Source organism: Ursus americanus, chromosome 14 (genome assembly GCF_024610735.1).
Source record: "Ursus americanus isolate L20-20 chromosome 14, mUrsAme1.1.p, whole genome shotgun sequence".
NCBI classification, from domain to species: Eukaryota; Metazoa; Chordata; class Mammalia; order Carnivora; family Ursidae; genus Ursus; species Ursus americanus.
The window spans coordinates 71,856,123-71,878,152 of NC_142140.1; the positions used below are offsets into that span (position 1 = coordinate 71,856,123).

At 46.9% G+C, this 22,030-nt stretch overlaps 1 protein-coding gene across 1 annotated transcript; it reads left to right on the forward strand.

Moving 5' to 3' along the window:
• Window positions 1-16,572: 16,572 nt before the first annotated feature.
• PLD6 (phospholipase D family member 6) lies at window positions 16,573-20,962 on the forward strand. The gene is made up of 2 exons (XM_045778268.2): window positions 16,573-17,024; window positions 19,302-20,962. Exons 1-2 carry the CDS (start codon window positions 16,583-16,585, stop codon window positions 19,547-19,549), a joined length of 690 nt encoding a protein of 229 aa, XP_045634224.1. The 5' UTR covers window positions 16,573-16,582; the 3' UTR covers window positions 19,550-20,962.
• The last annotated feature ends 1,068 nt before the right edge of the window (window positions 20,963-22,030 follow it).

A 22,030-nucleotide genomic window follows, 5' to 3' on the forward strand; every position in this document is an offset into this window, starting at 1 on the left:
TATGTAAAACGCTAAAGCAAAAACAAACAAACAAAAACCCCAAAATGAAACAAAAACATGACAAACCCTGTCAACCAAGAATCCTGTATCCAGCAAAACTGTTCAAAAGTGGGGGAGAAATCAAGACATTCCCAGATAAAAGAGGGGGCAGTTTGTGGCCACTAGACCTCCCCTGCAGGAAAGACTCACAGGAATCCTGCAAGGTGAAATGGCAGGACACCCTCAAAGCCATGTGGAGAAATAACGATCTCAATAAACACATCCTGGGCACTTACGAAAGCTAGAATCGTAATTGTTTGTAACTGTACTCTTTGTTTTCCACATGATTTAGGAAGGACATTTACAGAAAAAAATAATTAGTAATGTAGAAGTTCATGTTATTTTAACTTTAGTTTGTAACTGCAGATCTTGTTCTCCACCTAATTTAGGAGACTAACGCATTTAGAAGAATTATTAGTTTATGTTTTGGGGTACACAGTGTATAAAGATGTAATTTTGTGACAACAACCAAAACGATTGGGAAAGGAGTCAAGTTTTTGTACGTTACTGAAATTAATCTGCTATAAATTCAGATTAGAACATTCTAATGTTCTAATGTAGCCCCCAGGGTAACCACAGAGAAAATAGCTATAGCCTATACACAGATGGAAATTAAAAAGGAATTTAAACATTTCACTACAAAAAATCAACACTGAAAGAAAACAGGAGTGTAGGAAATGAGCAAAAAAGCTATAGGGTGTATAGAAAACAGCACAATGACAGAAGTTAGCCCCTCCTTCTTAGTAATCAAGGTAAATGGATTCAACCCTCCAATCAAAAGACAGAGGTCAGCAGAATGGACAAAAATACGTGATCCAATTAAGTGCCCTCTACAGGAGATTCATTTGTGACCCCAAAACACAGTTGAAAGAAAGATACTCCACGCAAATAACCAAAAGAGAGCAGGAGTGGTTATACTAATATCAAGTAAAATAGAATTTTGAATCACAAAAGGCTGCAAGAGACAAAGAAGGATGGTATATATTAATAAAAGGCTCAATATGGCAAGAAGATATGACAATGACAAACATTTACACACCTAATGACAGACCATCAAAATATATGAAGCAGAAAAATGCAACTGAAGGGATGAACAGAGCATTCTATAATAGATTTCAATACCCTACTCAGTAATGAATAGAACCAGACAGAAGATCAGGACATAGACAAACACGATAAACCAGCCAGACTGTACAGAGGTGCACAGAGCACTCTGCCCAACAACATGACGCTCTTCTCAAGGGCACTTAGGTTGTTTGCCAGGATAAACCATATGTGAAGCCACAGATTAAATCTCAGTAGATTTTAAAAGATGTACAAAGTATCGTGTCTGGGGGCGCCCGGGTGGCACAGCAGTTAAGCGTCTGCCTTCGGCTCAGGGCGTGATCCCAGCGTTGTGGGATCGAGCCCCACATCAGGCTCCTCCGCTGTGAGCCTGCTTCTTCCTCTCCCACTCCCCCTGCTTGTGTTCCCTCTCTCGCTGGCTGTCTCTATCTCTGTCGAATAAATAAATAAAATCTTAAAAAAAAAAAAAAGTATCTTGTCTGACCACATGGGATGAAGTTAGAAACCAATAACATAAAACTGGAAAATTCACAAGATTGTGGAAGTTAAACACGTGATTTCATTTTTTAAAGCTTTATTTATTTTAGAGAGCACACAAGTGGGGGGAGGGGTAGAGGGAGAGGAGCTTCAAGCAGACTCCCCACTGAGCACGGAACATGACGTGGGCCTTGAACTTACAACCCTGAAGTCAAGATCTGAGCTAAGATCAAGAGTCACATGCTTATCTGACTGAGCCACCCAGGCGCCCCTAAACAGCATGCTTTTAAACAACCAGTGGATCAAAGAAGGAATCACAAGGGAAATTAGACGTGAATACTTAGAGGTGAATGAAAATGGATGCAGCAAAAGCAGTACTGGGGAAATTTGTAGATAAAAACGCTTACGTTAAAAAAAAAAACCCACGAAGATCTAAAAACAAACAAATATGTTTTTTTCCCCTTTTCAGTTGAAATAGCAATATGTGTAAAATGCAACTGATATTCTGACTCTCAATCTAACAAGCTTTTGCAATATGGAGAATACATAGTAGAGCATAGTTCTTTCAAACCGTTCTTTTTTTTTTTTTTTAATTTATTTATGTGACAGAGAGACAGCCAGCGAGAGAGGGAACACAGCAGGGGAGTGGCAGAGGAAGAAGCAGGCTCATAGCGGAGGAGCCCGACGTGGGACTTGATCCTGGAATGCCGGGATCACGCCCTGAGCCGAAGGCAGACGCTTTAACAACTGCGCTACCCAGGCGCCCCTCAAACCGAATACATAGTAAGCATAGTTCTTTCAAACCGTTCTTTTTAAACTTGTTGGTAGGGAACAATTTCTGGGGCAGCTGAGGGTTTGGTACCTTGAGTTACATCTAAATGAGCGGTTGATTGTTTTCTATCCCTGTCCTTTTTTATATGGGCCACTATTTACTTCCTCCTTCTTTTCCTTTCTTTTTTCTTGTTGATTGAACTCCTTCATTCAACAATGTTTTTGAGTGCCTATGATATACCACACATTATTCTGGGGACCAGATGTACAGCTCCTTGCTCTTTTGAAACTTATTATCTCAGGAGAAAGTTGAACAATGAACAACTTAGACAAGTGAGAATGTTCACTATGATTAGAACAAGAGAGAGTAGTGAGAGAGAACAATGCAACAGTCGATTGGAGGGTGCAGAAAGGCCGCTTACTTCACGGGGAAGCCAGAACCTCAACAAGAAAGATCAAGCTGTTTCTTCCTTTTTGTGTCTTTTTCCTTCACTCTAGCCCATGGATTAAAAAAAAAAAAGAAGCAGAGATCAATGAAATAGAGTATAGAAAGACAATAGAGAAAATCAATGAAACCAAAAATCGTTTCTTCAAAAAGATTAACAAAATCGACCAACCAGGGGCACCTGGGTGGCTCAGTCGTTAAGCGTGTGCCTTTGGCTCAGGTCATGACCCAGGGTCCTGGGGTCAAGCCCCGCATCGGGCTCCCTGCTCCGCTGGAAGCCTGCTTCTTCCTCTCCCACTCCCCCTGCTTCTGTTCCCTCTCTTACTGTTTGTCTCTCTCTCTGTCAAATAAATAAATAAAATCTTAAAAAAAAATCAACCTTTAGCTAGATGGACTATAAAGAAGAGAGAAGACTCAAATTACTAAAATCAGAAATGAAAGTGACATTACTCCCTGTCCTAATAAATAATAATATATAATAACTAAGTGACATTACTCCCTATTGTAACAAATAATATGTAATATATACTATATTTCTACAAATAATAAATAATAAAATAAAAAGGATTATAAGAGAGTATTATGAACAATTGTGTGCCAGCAAATTGGATAACCTAGATGAAATGGACAAGTTCCTAGAAACACAAACCTACCAAGAAATCATGAAGAAAAGAAAATCTGAATAGACCTATAACTAGTAAGGAGATTGAATCAGTAATAATAAAAGAAAAATCTCCCAAGAAAGAAACCTCCTGGAGCTGATGGTTTTACCGGTGACTTCTACCAAACATTGAAAGAACTAATACCACATGTTTTCAAACTTCCCAAAAACTTGAAGAGGAAAGAATACTTCCTAACGCTTTATATGAGCCAGCATAACCCTGATGCCAAAGCCAGAACAGACACTACAAGAAAACTACAGACCAGTATCCTTTATACACACTGATGCAAAAATCCTCAACAAAATACCAACAAATAGCAGATTAAAAGAACTATACATCATGGCCAAGTGGGATTTATTCCTGGGATGCAAGGGTGGTTCGACATAAGACAATCAGTGTAATATGCCATGGTCATCTCAATTGATGCAGAAAAAGCATTTGACAAAATTTAACACACTTTCATGATTTAAAAAAACTCAACAAAATAAACATAATTATGTAATAAATATAAAATTATGTATAACATATAATTATTATAAATAATGTGTATAATAAAACCTATATATGAAAAACCTGCAGCAAACATAGTACTCAGTTGTGAAAGATTGAAAGCTTTTCCTCTAAGATTAGGAACAAGGCAAGGATGCCCACTTTCACCACTTCTATTCAACACAGTACTGGAAGGTTTAGCCAGAGCAATTAAGCAAGAAAAAGAAAAGGCATCCAGATTGGAAAGGAAGTAGTACAAATATTTCTGTTTGCAGATGAAATGCTCATATATAGAAAACCCTAAAGACGCCACTAAAAAGCTGTTAGGTCTAATAAGGGAATTCAGCAAAGCCGTAGGAGACAAAATCAACACACAAACACAGTCGCATTTCTATACACAATGAACAATCTGCAAATGGAATTACAAAAACAATGCCACTTATAATAACATCAAAAAGAATAAAATATCTAAGAATATTTTAATATTCTTGGGGCACCTGGGTGGCACAGCGGTTAAGCATCTGCCTTTGGCTCAGGGCGTGATCCCGGCGTTATGGGATCGAGCCCCGCATCAGGCTCCTCCGCTATGAGCCTGCTTCTTCCTCTCCCACTCCCCCTGCTTGTGTTCCCTCTCTTGCTGGCTGTCTCTATCTCTGTTGAATAAATAATAAATTTAAAAAAAAAAGAATATTTTAATATTCTTAATAAGGAGGTGACAACCTGTATAATGAAAACTACAAAACATTGCTGAAAGAAATTAAAGAAGACATAAATACATGGAAACACATTTTATGTTCATGGATTGGAAGATTTAATATTGTTAAAATGTCAATATTACCCAAAGCAATCTACGTATCCAATGCAATCCATATCAAAATCCCAAAAATGTGTTTTTTTTGTGTGTGTGGTTTTGTTTGTTTGTTTGTTTTTTGCAGAAATAGGAAAACCCATCAAAATTCATATGGAATCTCAAGGGATTCCAAATAGCAAAAACCATCCCGAAAAAGAGCACAACGGGAGGACTCACCCTCCCGATTTCAAAACTTACTGCAAATATACATAATCAAAACTATGGTATTGGCATGAAGACAGACATATAGACAAATGGAATAGAATAGAAAGCCCAGAAAAAAATCCTCACGACTATAGTCAATTTTTGACAAGGGTGCCAAGACCATTCAGTGGGGGAAAGCACGGTCTTTTCAACAAATGGTTCTGGGGAAGCGGGATAGCCACCTGCAAAAGAACACCTAACACCACATACACAAGTTAACTAAAAAAATTAACTCAAAACAAATCAAGGACCTAATGGAAGAGCTAAGGCAGTGAAACTCTTAGAAGAAAACACAGGGCAAAGCCTCTTGATTTTGAATTTGGTGATGATTTCTTGGCTAGGACACCAAAGCCGCAGGTAATGGAAGAAAAATTTGACAAATTGGACTTCATGAAAATGTTTAAATTTTTTTACATCCAAGGACTCTGTCCGCAGAGTAAAAACGCAAGCCACAGAAGGGGGAAAAATATTTGCAAATCATTCATCTGATGAGGGATTAATACCTAGAACATATAGAGAACTCATAAAGCTCAACAACAATGAAACAACTCAAATCAAAAATGGGCAAAGGATTTGGATAGACGTCCTTACAGAGAAGACATAAGAATCACCGACAAGCACATGAAGAGATACCAACAGTATTCATCGTTAGGGAAATGCAAATCAACAGTACAATGAAATATCGTCCCACACCCATCAGCATGGCTGCTATGAAGAAAACAGGAGATACGGGTCAGGAAGGGTGTGGGAAATTGGAGCCCTTATGCACTGTGGGTAGGAATGTAAAATGGTGCAGCCACTGTGGAAAACAGTATGGAGTTTCCTCAAAAAATTAAAAATAGAACTACCATATGACCCAGCAATTCCACGAATGGGTATATACCCAAAGGATTGGAAAGCAGGGTGTCAGAGAGATGTTTGTACCCCCGTCTTCGTAGCAGCATTCTTGTGACGGCTGAAACATGGAAGCAGCCCAACCGCCCATCGACTGATGAGTGGGTAAGCGAAATGTGTCATATCCATATGAAGGAATAGTATTCGCCTTAAAAAGGAAGGAAATTCTGGAATATGTTACAACATGGGTGAATTTGAGGACATTATGCTCGCTGAAAGAAATCAATCACAAAATGACAAATACTGTATGATTCCAATTATACGACGTAGTTAGAGTAGTCAAAATCGTAGAGACAGAAAGTACGATGGTGGTTGCCAGGGGCTGGCGGGGGGAACGGGAGACTGGGGAATTAGTGTGTAACAGGCATGGAATTTCAGTTTTCCAAGATGAAAAGAGTTATGGGGATGGAGGCTGGTGATGCCTGCACAACATTGTGAATATCTTTTTTTTTTTAAAGATATTTTAAAAATTTATTTGACGGAGAGAGAGAGCAGCAAAAGAGAGGGAGAAGCAGGCTCCCCGCTGAGCAGGGAGCCCGACGCGGGGCTCAATCCCAGGACTCTGGGATCATGACCTGAGCCGAAGGCAGACGCTTAACCGACTGAACCACCCAGGTGCCCCAATGTGAATATCTTTAATACCACTGAACTGCACCCTTAAAAGTAGCTGTGATGGTGAATTTTATGTATAGTAGTTAAGATTGTGTTTTTAAGTAAACTCTACACCGTGGGGCTGGGACTCACAACCCCGAGATCAAGCGTTGCATGCATTACCGACTGAGCCAGCCAGGAGCCCCTATTTTACTTGTATTTTAACACAATCTAAAAAAATAATGACACCCAGGAGTGGTCAGTTCTGTGTGGTGTGAAAGTTTAAGCTGCTTCCGTGAGTTTGGAAGCTCTTCTCAAAGTTAGTGTCTGAAGTCGATGACGGAGACACAGTAACACTCATTTATTCCCCAGACATCTATTGAGTGTCTACAGGTGTGTGCTTGGCATTTTGTTCAACTTTTGGGAATAGGTCATCCATTAACGGTATTTAAAGGTAAATCCGTTTGAGAGGAAGATGGCTGGAAGCATACCCAGCTGACGGTGGGACCCTTAAACTGCCAGCTCTCTGTTTTGGTCATGTTCTCACACAGGTCAAGGGTAAACGCAGAGAAAAGATGACTGTGCCCCCGTCTTTGGGTATAGATGTTTTTGTGGGGAATGCCGTTCCCTGGGAAAACTGCTCTCATGTTCAAAAGAGAATTTTGTCAGTTGTCGGCCAGACTACTGAGTGACTCCCCTCGGTGGGTAGAATCCAACGTAGGTGTTAGCATTCATTCCCTACGAACGTGTGATCTAAATTCCCGACACGGGCGCCTGGGTGGCTCCATTGGTTAAGCGTCCGCCTCTGGCTCAGGTCGTGATCCCAGGGTCCTGGGATCGAGCCCCGCATCGGGCTCCCTGCTCATGCCCCTCCCCCAGCTCATGCGCTCTCTCTCTTAAATTAATTAATTAATTAATAAAATCTTTAAAAGATAAATAAATTTCGAATGTATAATGGAACTTTTTTTTTTTTCCCTAAGAGTGGGCAGGTAGGGCCACACATTGCTGAGTGTTTATGGACAGTTGTGGGCTTTTGCACCTGAGAGTAGTGCAGCTCTTCAAGACTGATTTCTGCTGGAGGTGAGGGTGCGGAAGGCGCGCCAGGCCCCCGAGTCTCTCCTGACCGAGTCTGCTTTTTTGCGGTGACTGGGAGAGAAGAAACATCCCGGGTCTTGAGCCTTCCCTTCGGGTTTGAAGGCGCACAAGGGTTTCGATGCTTACACTTCTCCAAGAAGAGACCGTCCGGAGTCCTGGTTCAGATTATTGGGCAATTACTTAAGCATCTTTGTTAAATTCCTCCATTTATAATTCTTAAGAATGTCCCGTTAAATACTAGTGGTATTTAACACCTCTTTTTGACTCCTGCTAAAGTGAATACCTTAACTTTTTACTTTGAATGTTGTGTCTTGCGGTCTGTCTTACCCGCTCTCCGTATAGCGAGTCCGCCTCTCTCACGGCTGCTGTCTGCGTGGCCTGTCTTTTCCCGTCCTCTTACTTTCAACCTGTTTGTGTCTTTGAATCTACAGCGTGTCTCTTGCAGACACCGTACTCGTGATCTTGCCTCTTCCGCGTGTCTGACAGTCTCTGCTCTTCGATTTGGAGCTCTGGGTCTCCCTCATTTAACGTAATCATCGATGGGGTTGGATGTTCAGCTGCCCTTTTGCTGTTTTCTGTCTCTTTTATGTCCATTTCCTATAGGCCCGTATGTTTCTATATGACACACAGAAAATATTTAAGACTTAGAATGTTTTTACTGCGGTAACATATATAGCCTGAAACTTGCTACGTAAACGGTTTCCAAGAGTACAAATCAGTGGCATAATTATATTTATAATGTGTCTCATGTCTTTTTGTTCCCGTTTTTAATGTCTTTTTTTTGTTGAATGAATAATGAATATTTTTAGTACATAATTTTAATTTCTGATTTTAAACCTATTTTTAAGCTTTATTTTCATTTTTTATTTATCTATTTATCTATTTATTTAAGTTGCTGCGGGGATTACAATATGTGTCTTTAATTTATCACAATCTACGGACGCCTGGCTGGCTCAGTGGGTTAAGCGTCTGCCTTCCGCTCAGGTCGTGATCCCAGGGTCCTGGGATCAAGTCCTGCATCGGGCTCCCTGCTCGGCGGGGAGTCTGCTGCTCCCTCTGTCTGCCGCTGCTCCTGCTTGTGCTGTCTCTCTGTCTCTCTGTCTCAGACAAATAAATAAATACAATCTTTAAACAAAATTTCTATCACAATCTACTTCAGGTTAATGCTGATTTATTTCTGGAAAATGTAACAACTTTACTGCAATAGGGCTCCATTTCTTCCTCCCTGCTTTGGGCTATTATGATCACGTATATTACATCTATATACATTAACCAAACAATACAGTGCTATAATTATTGTTTAAATTATTTTGTGTGCTAAAAAGAAATTAAGAGAAGAAAAGATAACACGCAAATCACAGTTACTTCCCTTTACCATTTCCAGGCCCCTGCGTCTTCCTGTGGATCTCGGCGCCCAGCAGGTGCCCTTTCCCGTAGCCCGAAGGAGCTGCTCTGCTGGTTTAGCTAGGGCGGGCCTGCTGTGAGCAAATTCTCTCAGTTGTCACCTGGGAGTGTTTTTACCTCGCTTTCATTTTTGAAGACTGTTTTCACTGGTTTAGAATTCTTGGTTGACATTTTTTTTCCTTTCAGCGCTTTGAACGTGTCATCCACTGGATTCTGTCCTCCGTGGTTTCTGATAACTAGTCGAATGGCGATGGCTGTACTGGCTCTCTTCCTGTTCGTTCCTTGTACCGGAGGTGCTTTTCTCTTGTGCTTTTATTTTTTATTTTTAATTATTTTTATTATTTTTTATTTTTATTTTTTTACAGAGCGGGGTGGGGGACAGAGGGAGAGAGAGAATCCTAAGCAGGCTCCACAGCCAGCAGGGAGCCCGACGTGGGGCTTGATCTCACGACCCTGAGATCATGACCTGAGCCGAAGGCAGATGCTTAACTGACTGAGGCGCCCCTGGGATTTTTTCAATCATCATTGATTCAGGGTTTGGTTTTTTTTTCTGCTTATTTCTCTCTTTTTCTGGGGCTCCCATTGCTTGTATGTTGAGACACTTGACAGGGTCCCACAGCCCTCCGATCTGTTTATTTTCCCTCTATTCTTCAGATTGGATGATTTCTAGCAACCTATCTCTAAGGGCAGTGATTCTTTCTTCTGCCATCTCAAAACTGCTGTACAGTCCCTCTAGTAAATTAACTTCTGTAATCGTTCTTTTTTACTCCATAATTTCCATTTAGACTTCTTTTTTGAATTTTCTTTATGGTGTAATAACACAGCATAAGATTGACCCTGTTAACACATGTTTAAGTATGTGATACGGTAGCGTCCATTATCGGGACAGTGTTGTAAAACAGAGCTCCAGAACTCCTTCGTCTTGCACAACTGAGACTTTATGCTCATTGATTAGCAATGCCATTTCTCCTCTCCCCAGCCCCCTGGCAAGCACCATGGTTCACTTCGATTCTATGAGTTTGACTTTTTTAGACACCTCGCGTAAGTGGAATCCTTCAGTATTTGTCCTTCGATAACTGGCTTGTTTCACTAAGCACAGTATCCTCAGGTTTCACTCACGTCATTGCATTTGGCAGGATTTCCTTCTTTTTTAAAGCTGAACAATATTCCATTGTATGTCTACACCCGCACATTTTCTCTACCCATTCATCTATCAATGGATATCTAGGCTGTTTCCAGCCACGTTTGTGGCTACCGTGAATAGTGATGCCCTGAATGTTGGATGCTGGTATCTCCTCGAGGTCCTGATTTCAGGTTTGTTTGGGATACTCAGAAGTGAGATTGCTGGATTATATGGTAGTTCTCTTTTAATTTTCAGAGGAACCTCCATATTGTTTTCCGCAGCAGCTGAACTATTTGGACTCCCACCAGCAGTGTACAAAGTTTCCAATTTCTCTACATCCTTGTCAACGCCTTTTGTGTTACTTTGATACTAGCCATCCTCACACATGTGACGTGATATCTCATTGTGGTCTTGATTTGCATTTCCTTGATGATTAGTGACATTAAACATCTTTTCATGTGCCCATTGGCCAATTGTATGTTTCCTTTGGAGAGGCGTCTGTTCAAGTCTTTAGTTCATTTTTAAAATGAGTTATTTTTCTTCTGCTATTGAGTTCTAGGGGTTCCTTGTATCTTTTGGAAACTAACCTCTTATCTGATACATGGTTTGCATAGACTTTCTAAAAAGACTTAATTTTTAAAATTATTTTGTTGGGGCATCCAGGTGGCTCAGTTGGTTGAGCATCTGTCTTCAGCTCAGGTCATGATCTCAGGGTTGTGGGATCGAGCCCCGCATCGGGCTCCCTGCTCAGTGGCGAGTCTGCTTCTCCCTCTGCCTCTGTGATCTCTCTTGCTCTCATTTTCTCTCAAATAAATAAATAAAAATCTTTTAAAAAATTAAAAAAATAAAAGTATTTTATTGAAGCGTAGTTGACACTCAGTCTTCTGTTAGTTTCAGGTGTACAGCAGAGTGATTTGGCCAGTCTATCCATTATGCTGGTCTCCACAATTGTAGCTACCCTGTCACTGTACGACCCTATCGCAATGCCATTGACTATATTGTTATGTTGTCTAAGCTGTGCCTTTCATCCCCCATGACTTACTCACCCAAACCAGAAGCCTTTATTTCTCACTTCCATCACTCATTTGCCCATTCCCCCACCCTCTTCCTCTCCGTATTTATGGGCCTATTTCTGCCTTTTTTAATTTATTTTTTAAAAATTTATTTATTTGACAGAGAGAGAGAGAGCACAAGCAGGGAGAGCAGGAGAGGGAGAGGCAGGCTCCCCACTGAGCAGGGAGCCTGACACAGGACTCGATCCCAGGACCCTGGGATCGTGACCTGAGCCGAAGGCAGATGCTTAACCGACTGAGCCACCCAGGCGCCCCTAGACTTAATTTCTTAAGGACAGTCTTAGGTTTGCTGCAAAATTGAGGGGAAGGTACAGATTTCCCATATACCCTCTGTCCCCACACATGCATAGCCTCCTCCATTATTTCTCTCTCTTCTTGCTCTTTTTTTTTAAGAGAGAGAAGAGAGGGAAAGAGAGAGAGAGAGCACGCATGCATGAGTGGAGGGGCAGAGGGAGAGGAAGAGAGAGAATCTTAAGCAGACTCCATGCCCATTGTGGAACCTGATGTTGGGTTCGATCCCATGACCCTGAGATCACGACCTGAGCCCAAACCAAGAATAGGATGCTTAACCAGGTGCCCCAGCCTCCCCATTATTAACATTTCCCACCAGAGTGGTCGGTTACAATTGATGAAACTAATTGACAGTTTGCATACACTTTAAAAAATAATTTCTATTTCTCTAATGAGTATCTGTTGATTCATTACCATGACATTTTCCTTTAATTCTCTGATCATATTTATAAGACTTGCTTCGAAGTGTTTTCCTACTATTTCCAACATCTGGGTCCTCTCAAAGTCAGTGTGCATTGGCTGCTGTGTGCCCTGCATGTTGGTCACACTTTCCTGTTTCTTTGTACGTCTATTAAGTTTGGGTTGAAAACTGGACATTTTAGATAATATAGTATAGCAATTCTGGAATCTATTGTATTTTTCTAAGGGTTTTCTTTGGAAACTTGCCTGGACTTAATGCACAGAGGCTCTTCCTCTGTGGTGTGGCACTGGTGTGTCTGCTTAGTTTAGTTTAGTTTGTTTTTTTCCTTATTTTTATTCATTCCTAGGGGTCACCCCTGGGTCTTCCTAATGTAGGAGTCAGCCAGTAATTTACGCAGAGGTGGAACCCAAATACCGTAAGCCTGTAAGACTCCCAACCTCTGCTGTTCAGTCTGTGTGTGGGTTGGGAATCCTCTCAAGCCTCCCTTGGCTTTCACTTTTCCCTGCCCTCCCCATGCCTGCCTAGCTCCCCAGTTAGCCAGGGATGTGTGGAGCGTGTAGGTCAGCTTTTCTCCAGTTTTCTCCCTTTTGGGATCTTGCTGTCACATTTCTGGCTGGTCTGCTGCTTATCCCACCTTGGACTGGAAGGTCGGGCTGGTAAGGCTGCAGGTTTTCCTCATTCATTCCCCACTGAGCTACCATGTTAGCCAGCAAAACTAAAAACCTGGAGGGTTTTCGGAACGAGTCCCACATTGATAAGACTACCATTTTTGCCAGGCAAGCTGGGAGGGTGAAGGGATGGGAGCTGCTTCAGGCAACAAGGCCACAGCGTCCTGCTGCTCCTATCCTCAGCCGTAGCAGTTTTTAAAAAACGATGCTTCTCCTTTGTTGTCTGTGTTTAGTGGATTTCTAGTGCCCCGAAGAGGTCGTGTGTGCGTGTGTGTGTAGTGGGATTTTTTTGTTTCTGTTTTGCACAGAGAAATTGACTACCTCTTTCTGCTGTCATAACTGGAACTCCCTCTTCTCGTTCTTTCTTATCATTTCACATGAAGAAAGTGAGGCTAAAAGAGACAAAGTCATTTGCCCCTGGTCCTACAGCTAGAAGTAGGGAGCCAGAATTAAACTCAGGGGCTCTATTTAAAAAAACGGCTTTATTGATGTATGATTGACATACAATAATTTATACTCCTTGAAACCGTACAATTCTACAGGTGTTGACGTATGCAGAGCACATCCCCACCAAGATAACGAACTTATCACTGGATGTTTCTTTGCAATCCCTCTTCCCTTCCCACCATCTCTAGGCAGCCGCTGACTTACCTTCACGCTAGTTGGCGTTTCCTAGAATTGCATGTCAGTGGAACCATACAGTACATGCTTTGTTTTGTCGTTTTTCACTCAGCCTGATTGAAATTCATCCATGTTGTAGTTTGTATCCGTAGTTGATTTCTTTTTATTGCTAAATAGTATTCCATTGATTAGATAGGCGAAGGCTTGGTTATTTATCTGGCGATGGACATTGGTGTTGTGTCTGGGTTTGGGTTACTACACACAGCCCTGCTGGGAACAGCTACGTACAAGTCTTTGTGTAGATTCATAGACATAGGCTTTCATTTCTCTTGGGTGGTATTTAGACGTGGGATCGCTGGATTAGATGGGAGCTGTAAGTTTGATATTTTTAATAAACTTAATTTGGAATAATTTTAGATTTACTGAAAAGTTTCAAAGGCAGCACAGAGAATTCCCATATACTCCCCATCCAGTTTCCCTCACTGTTAGTCTTACATCGCTATCAGCCATTTGTCAAAGCGAAGAAACAGACAGTGGTGTGTTACTATTAATTAAACTCCAGACTTTATTCGGATTTCACCACTTCTGCCCGTAACCTTAACTTTCTGTTTTAGGATCCAGTCTGGGGCACCCAGCCTCTGCTGGTCTATTACATTTTCTAAGTTGTTGCTTTTTTTCATGTCCTTGGCCAGATAGCCTGTGGCATGTGATAGTATGTCCTTCAACCTGGATTTCTGATGTTTTTTCCTCATGATTGAACTGGGTTTATGAGCTTCAGGAAGGACCACCACAGAGGTAAAGTGTCCTCTCATCAATCGTATCAGGGGAGGGGGACGCCTGGGTGGCTCAGTCGGTTGAGCAACTGACTCTTGATTTTGACTCAGGTCATGATCCCTGCATCAGGCTCTGCACTCAGCAAGGAGTCTGCTTGAGGTTCTCCTCTCCCTCTGCCGTTCACCCCTGCTCTCTCTCTCCCTTTAAAAAAATCAAATAAATAAATCTTTAAAAAATATCATATCAGGGGTACGTAACATTTGCACATCTCTGGTGATGTTAACCATCACCTGGTTATGGTGGTGTTTACCAGGTCTCTCCATGTAAACTTTATTTTTCTCCTTTCCTTACTGTGGTCACTAAGTCTAGCCCACCTTCAAAGGGGCAGGGAGACTTAGTCCTCCCTCCTGTGGCAGGGAATATCTGCATAGAGTATTTGGAATTCTTTTGCGAAGAAGATTTGTGTCTTCTCTCTTGTTTCTTTATTCAGTCATTTCTTCATTTCAGTTTGGAGTCATGCATTTTTATCTTGTACTTGGGTTATAATCCAGTACGGCAGTATTGACTTTGTTTCTCAAACTGCTCCACTTTCAGCCACTGAGGGTTCTTTCAGGTTTACTCCTGTGTCCTTTGGTCATGCTGCCATGTCCACGTCCTGACTTTCTGGTAATACAAGATGTTTAAAACACATCTTACGATTTCCCTGCCCAGCCCTAGAATTAGCTATTTCTTCAAGGAGTCCTGGTTCCTTTTATTGGAGAATGGTGTTTAAAAGCTGAGATCTGGAAGCTAGGTGTGCTCATTGCTCCTGGGGTCTCATTGCATCTGGGCTGTTCGGGGGACTGACGTAGGTGATATGTGTATGTCAAAACTGACATACGATGTATAATAATATATATATCCTAAGCTAAACATGACTTCACTGTGGTATCGCTGACTCCAGTACCACAGGGCTCTTACTCTTACCCCATCCAACAGGGAGAACCTCGGCTCCTACTATCGGCCAACCATTTACTGATCCCTTCAAGCAGTTCCCCCCTTGGGAAAGGAATGTACCAAGTACAGCACAGAGTTTACGAGCATTTCCTTTTGTGTTTAGCCTTATAGTTTCCAGTCAAAACATGATTTTCCAGCGTTACTCAGATCAGCTCCTTCTTTTCCCTCCGTGTGGGGGTCTGTATTTAACAGAGGGAAGTCATGGAGACAGGTTACAAGGACGAGATTGTAGAGGAGTTATCATTTCCTTTCAAAGACCACAGATAGTCTTAAAATGAACCATGGAAATTCCTGACCAAGATTCAGGAAAGAAAAAATAGGAAAAAAATTCTTAGGCTTTCCTGTCTCCTTTCTCTCCCTGTAAAAAGGAATAGCCCCTCTCAAGTGATACACGGTGGGTCTGGTACTTGCTAAGACAGGACCAAGGACTTCCTAGTTTTCACTGTGTTTATGCTTAAAGCAGAATAGGCATCTTCAAATAACAAGTTGATACTGGCAGAGGCAGTAGAAATACAATGGGCCTGGTGGACTTGGGGCCGTCCTTGTCACACACGGTCTAGGACACTTTGGGTTCAGACCCTGCCACCGGCTAAGAGTTCTTTATTTGACATTCTCAGTGTGTTTCCAGGCCTTTCTCCCAGCCCTGCCTGGCTGTGCCCAAAGCAAAAGGGAAGGCGTGAACTGAGAGGTGAGCATAGCTCTACCAACCCTCAAAGGGAGGAGAGCCTGAGCTGTCGCAGGCCCCGCGGGTGGCGGGAGGTATCGGGGCGGTGGGGGTGGGGGTGGGGTGCACGGATCTCGGCTCGGCTAGGACGGCACGGCCTGGTGCACGTGGCCAGCGGGCACGCAGACTCGGTGGGATGCTGCTCATTGGGTGTGTATGCCCAGAGCGGCGGTGAGCAACTGGGAGGTGCGCGCAGGTGCGGTGGGTGGTGTATGTGGAGGGGGATGGGGGTAGGTTGGGCGCATGTGGCTGGCGAGAGCGCAGGTGCGGCGGACAGGGGCGGCTGTACAGGGCTGGGGGTGCGCATGCGTGCTGGGCGGGGTGTGTGTTTGTGTGTGTGTCGGGGGGGGCTGTACAGGGCTGGGGGTGTGCATGCGTGCTGGGCGGTGTGTGTCTCGGAGGGGGCCGAACGCATGCCTGGTGGGCGGGGTGTGTGTGTGTGTGCGTGTTGGAAGGGGCCAAAGGCGGTGGGGCGCACGTGGCTGGCGGGTGCGCAGGCGCAGTGGGCAGGGTCAGCTATACAGGGCCGGGGGTGCGCATGCGTGGTGGCGGGGCGTGTGTGTGTGTGTGTGTGTGTGTGTGTGTGTGTGTGTGTGTGTGTGTCAGGGGATGGCTGTACAGGGCTGGGGGTGCGCATGCGTGCTGAGCTGGGTGGGTGGTGGAGGGGGCCGAACGCGGTCGCGCGCACGTGGCTGGCTGGTGCGCAGGCGCGGTGGGCAGGGGGCGGCTGTACAGGCTGGGGGTGCGCATGCGTGCCGGGCGGTGCGTGCGTGTCGGAGGGGGCTGGCCGTGGGCGGACGCACGTGGCCGGCAGGGGCGCAGGCGTGTCGGGCAGCGGTTGGTGGCGGCGGGAGCGCAGGTGCGGTGGGCAGCGGGGCCGCGCGTCGTCGGCCGGCCTAGTCGGCATGAGGCGGATACGTTGGCAGGTGGCGGCTGTGGCGACCTTGGGTCTCGCGCTGGTCCTGGAGGCGCTGCCCTCCGTGCTGCACTGGCTGCGGGTCGGGCGCCGGCAGCAGCGGCGGAGGCCGCCGCGGCGTGAGGTGCTCTTCTTCCCGTCGCAGGTGACCTGCACCGAGGCCCTGCTGCAGGCCCCGGGTGAGGGGCTGTCGGGGCCCCCAGCGGGCTGCCCGTGCAGCCTCCCCCACGGCGAGAGCTCGCTCAGCCGCCTGCTGAGTGCCCTGTTGGCCGCCCGCGTCAGCCTCGAGCTCTGCCTCTTTGCCTTCTCCAGCCCGCAGTTGGGCCGCGCGGTGCAGCTGCTGCACAAGCGCGGGGTGCGCATCCGGGTCATCACCGACTGCGACTACATGGCTCTCAACGGCTCGCAGATCGGCCTGCTGCGAAAGGCAGGTAGGCCGGGAGTCCGGGCGTGGAGCTCGGGCCCGAGCAGCCCCCTGATGCCCCTAACCTGGCGCGGGATCTGACCCGGGGGGGGGGATGTCAGAGGCGGGTACTGCGGGGTCTGAGGATAGGTGAGACCCCATTTATGTCCCACGGTGGCCTTGTGAGGTCAGGGTAGTTTTACCCTGGAGAGACTCCCTGGCCATCTGTAGAGAGCACCTGTCCTCCCTGGGGGGTGCGCTTCTGTGCAGCGGGGTCTTATGCTGGTATCTCCGTGGGAGCGCCGGGGAGTGAGCCGGCTGTGTGTTCCCAGCTAGTGGAGGAAGATCTGGGGGATTCCCAGAGCTGGGGGCCTGCCTGGTGACAACATCGGGCAAGCGACCGAGCTCCTGTGGTTCCCCACATTCTCACGACCCCTGTTGGCCTTGGGACCCTGTGGGGAAAGCCTGTGGCAGCTGGCGCGGGGGATGTAGCCGGGACAGCTGAGTGTTTGACTATTGCAGACCGAAATGACAGTGGCCTGGCTCCATCACTGAGGAGATGAAGGGTGAATTCGAGAAACAAGTCCGCCAGCCCACTTCGCTAGCAGACTCTGAGTGGCTGCGTGCATATGACCAGGTGCCCCAGGATGGCAAAGGCTGGGCGAATGCACTGAGGGGCTAAAGGAGGAAAAAGGCATTTCACCTTCACTGCACTAGTGAATTTCATTCTGCAACTTTTGAAGTGAATAAAAATAATATACTAAAAAAAAGTGGAGCTAAAATGTTTAGTTCCGCTAGCTGAAAAAGCAGGGAACACAGATCTCTCTGGCTGGCCTTTCTCTCCCTCTGGGGTGGAGGCAGATGAAGGGGGAAGTAGGAATGATTTTGAAGCGGGTCTAAATTCAGATCCTGGGCTTACCCCTGAGGTCTGTATTTCCTCCTCAATCTCAGTGTAACAGTGTGTTCTAGGTGTCCTGTTGGGTGGGAGAGCCTGTGGTAATGTCGGAGGGGGGCAGAAATGGTCAGACTTTTTAGGGGGGAGGGGCGGGGGGAATGTTAAGCAGGCTCCATTCCCAGTCTGGAGCCTGCTGCAGGCTCAGTCCCACGACCCTGAGAACATGACCTGAGCTGAAGTGGAGTCAGACACTTAATGGAGTGAGCCCCGCAGGCGCCCCCAAAATGGTCAGATTAAGATCTGTTTTGAAGGTAGAGCTGATAGGATTTGCTGGTAGGTTGGTTAGAGGGTGTGAGAAGTGGTGTCCAGGTGCCCTGGGGTAGGAGGGTTTCAAGGCAGGGTTGCTGGGCAAAATACGCACGTAAATTTGAAGTTCAGATAAGTCACGAATAATTTTCAGTGTATGAACCAAATATTGCACGGGACATAGTTATTTTCAAAAATTATTTATTTATCTGAAATCTCATCCTACTTTGGACGTCCTGTATTTTTGTTTGTGAAGTCTGGTGACCCTGTTGCAAAGCAGCCTATTCGAAACTCTTCTAAGTCCCATTTCTAACAGTCTTGTTCACAGAGCAGATTGCCCATCGGTGAGGTCGACGTGACTCCAGGGTCAGGCAGTGGGGATGGACAGAGCGGTCCTGCCCTAGGGGAGTTTGGAAACAATAGGAGAAAGACAAACAGGAAAAGAAAAGGCAACCGTTGCAGGCTCTTTGGTGAGCCTAGGCGGCAAAGCCAGGGAGAATCTGGTTTTGTGGCAGGTAGGGCTCTTTCTGCTTCAGCAGTAGGCCCCAGGCGGACTTCCGGTGACGCTGAACCCCCCTCACCCGCAGCGCCCAGGGCGTGGCTTGTCCTGTTCCAGGGTCATCCGCTCCACACACGCAGTGGGGTGCGGTGCTGGTGTGCATGGTGTTTCCAGGGCTGTCCCAGCCCCGGGGAGGCCGCAGCGAGAGCTGGAGGGAAGCAGACCCCAGCCGCCTGTTGCTGTGGCCGGCCCTGGCCGGATTCATGGCCGGCTCCTCACGAAGCACTAACGGGACTGTGCTGCTTGCGTTGTAGTCGGGAAGTGCAGGTGGGCAGGCCTCCCCCAGACTGCAGAGCTGGGTGCGGGGAGGGTTGTGAGAGATCAGTATCTGTGTGTCTGTGCCCCCCCTCCCCCGCACTCCCTCCTGTGCGCTGGTGGTGGCTGGTCCCCATCTGGCGCTGTCCCCGCCACCTGCCCAAGGGGATGGCGTCACGTGTCCTGCCAAAGCAGAAACAAACAGGCAGAGTCGTAGCTGCCGGCAAGCGCGGCGGGGCAGGGCGGTGTGGCGGGCGCTGGGGCTGAAGGCTGACTCGCCCTTCCCGCAGGCATCCAGGTGCGGCACGACCAGGACCTCGGCTACATGCATCACAAGTTCGCCATCGTGGACAAGAAGGTGCTGATCACCGGCTCCCTCAACTGGACCACGCAAGCCATTCAGAACAACAGAGAAAACGTTTTGATTATGGAGGATGAGGAGTACGTGAGGCTTTTCCTGGAAGAGTTTGAGCGCATCTGGGAGGAGTTTAACCCGACAAAGTATACCTTCTTCCCCCAAAAGAAGCAAAGCCACTGAAGGTGTGCTCTCTCCTCTGTCCGCGGACTTGGAGCCAGAGTGCTGTTGACTGTCACAGAACTTTTGGTGCCCGGACTCGAAAGCAGACCACAGCTACAAAGAGAAGGGCTGCAGACTGGTGCAGAGCTGCGGCCGGGGTGGCTGCGCGGCCGCGTGGACCGCGAGGGAACGCTCCGCACACAGGCGCACACTCCGTGCTCGCTGGGCTCGGCACTAACGCGAACTAAAGAGCGCTGGGGTTACGGAGCACAGGGACACCCCTGCGATGCCCATCAGTCCTTTCCCGCCACAGGTCCGCGCGGCCACGGCTTCCCGCCGCGGGCTCGCCCAGCTCTGGCACACAGGCTGCCCCCAGCCTGATCTAGAGTGGGCTGCTTTGGCCGACTCCGTAGTCCCCCCACCCGTGGCTCCCGAACGCTTTCCGCTGCTCCCATCAGCACCGCTGGCTCCTCGGGTCTGCTCTCACCAGCTCCTCGGCGGCTTCTTGGCGAGTCTGAGTCTGCAGAGGGAAAGGGGAGAAGTCGGGGAGGCAAGCGGGCACAGCGGGAGCGGGGAGCTGCCTTCCAGGCCCCCTCGTGAGCACCGCTGGCCCCCGCAGCGGGCAGGCGATGCTCTTACCTGGGCCTCCCCACACGCTGACCCTTTATGACAGATGCACGTGAGCATGCTCCTCGGCCGCTTGCCCTCCGTGTTCGCTGCGCTCAAGCGCAAGGTGTGTCCGTGGCCAGGAGCTGCTTCTGTTTCCGGACGTCATGCGTTTGCTAACATTCTCACGTTCCAGACGATTTCGTGCACTTAGAAGTGACCTTCACTGTACTCCCCCTGAACTTGGCTCACAGGCAGCGTGGGCTCAGCGTCATCCATGCTGAGGTACCCGACCAGCTGGAGGAGGGGACTGGGAGAGAGGCCAGTTTTGGGCATGTCTTTCCGCTGTCAGCTCTGGGGTTTGCTCTCACCGGTACATTTGTGAGATGTTAGAGATTGTCTCTCAGACACGATCCTTGTATAGAGGTGGCTGAAATGACCTCTGATGAGTTTGCCATCTTGTCGTATGTCACGCGCTGTGTGACTCGTCCTGACGTCGGGCGTGTTCGCTTTCGCCATCACAGCCTCGGAGCCGAGCCGCGTGCAGAGAGCGTTCAGTGTTGCCTGTTCTCCCGTTTAAAGTTACCTTGGACTTCCTGTGTTAGGCAAGTAAACCACAAGTTAATTTTTCGGATTTAGTTGAAGCTGTAAAGTATAATACAGAGATGGGGCATCAGCGATGCTTTTACGCTGAACGTGGGTGTTCGCCTGCCTGTGCCGCAGCGGCTGTTCTGAAGAGACGGCACAAGTTGTAGAACGTTCCTGAACGGCGAAGCCGGGCTGTGCTGGACTGCTGCCATGTTTCAATAAATACGTTCTGTTCTCGAATGGTAGTACTGTGTTGCTTTGCCTTTGCTCATTCCGGTAGTGACTGCTGCCTATGAAATAACACTTTCGGGGGCGTGGACGACGTAGAGCTCTTCGGAAGCCGCTGGTCAAGATGGGAGCCGCCAACAGGAGCAAGACCTGCACGTGTTCCTGGGGGGACCGTATGCAGTGTTTTCCAAGGATAATGAAGGGGGTTTTGCCAGGGCGGGGCTGACCCATTGCACTCCGGGTGCACTCACCCCTGCGGTTTCCCCAGGGTGGGAAACGCGGCCGCATGGTTTCTGGTAGTGGGGGACGGTGGGCACGCTTTCCCCTGATCAAAACCCCAAAAAGTGTTTTCCACCGTGGCCCTGCTGCTCGTGGCGGGATTTCCAGCATTTTCCTCCCACCCTGTGAAGGTTGGCACACGTGCGGCCTGCTGTCCCTGCCGTGTCTGCGTCTTCGCTGTGACTGCAGCCCTTTCTGCCCGAGCAGGCCGTCGCGTTAGTAACGGTGCGGAGAAGGTGACCCAGCCGAGCCACCTGGATGAACGCCTCCAGAATTCCGAAAGGATCTCTTCTCGTAACATTTTTTATTTAATGGTTTATTTATATTGTTATCTTCATTATGTTAGCAGCGGGAGATTACATCTCACAAGTTTCAGATAATAGTTAGTGGGCTGGAGAAGAATCGCGGTAAGATGGAACTTCCTCTTGGACCCTTGTGATTAAATCCCGTGTTGCGGGAGTAGCGTGTGGCTGTGACCGGCTGCCTGCAGCTGGCGAGTCCCCCGAGAGCGCTCGAATGAACCAGTGCACCCGTACTGTAGTTTAAAGCATGTATTGGTTCTTTTGAATTGTTTTTTTTAAAAAAAAACAACAAACATTACTTTTTTAAAAAGACTTCATTGGGATCCATAGATCTTAAGATTGACACTTTGAAAGTGTGCACCACTCTCGGATCTGAGAGCATTTTCATCACCCCAGAAAGAAACCATGTCCCAAGCAGTACCCCCACTCTCCCATTCCCAGCCCCTGGCAACCACGGACTTACTTCCTGTCTCCTTGTAGCTGCCTTCTTTCATTTAGC

Bases quoted from the DNA above. Each gene is read 5' to 3' on its own strand.
- PLD6 (XM_045778268.2), top strand. From the start codon at position 16,583: ATGAGGCGGATACGTTGGCAGGTGGCGGCTGTGGCGACCTTGGGTCTC. The intron at 17,025-19,301 runs GTAGGCCGGGAG...CCCTTCCCGCAG, and splicing joins CGGCCTGCTGCGAAAGGCAG to GCATCCAGGTGCGGCACGAC.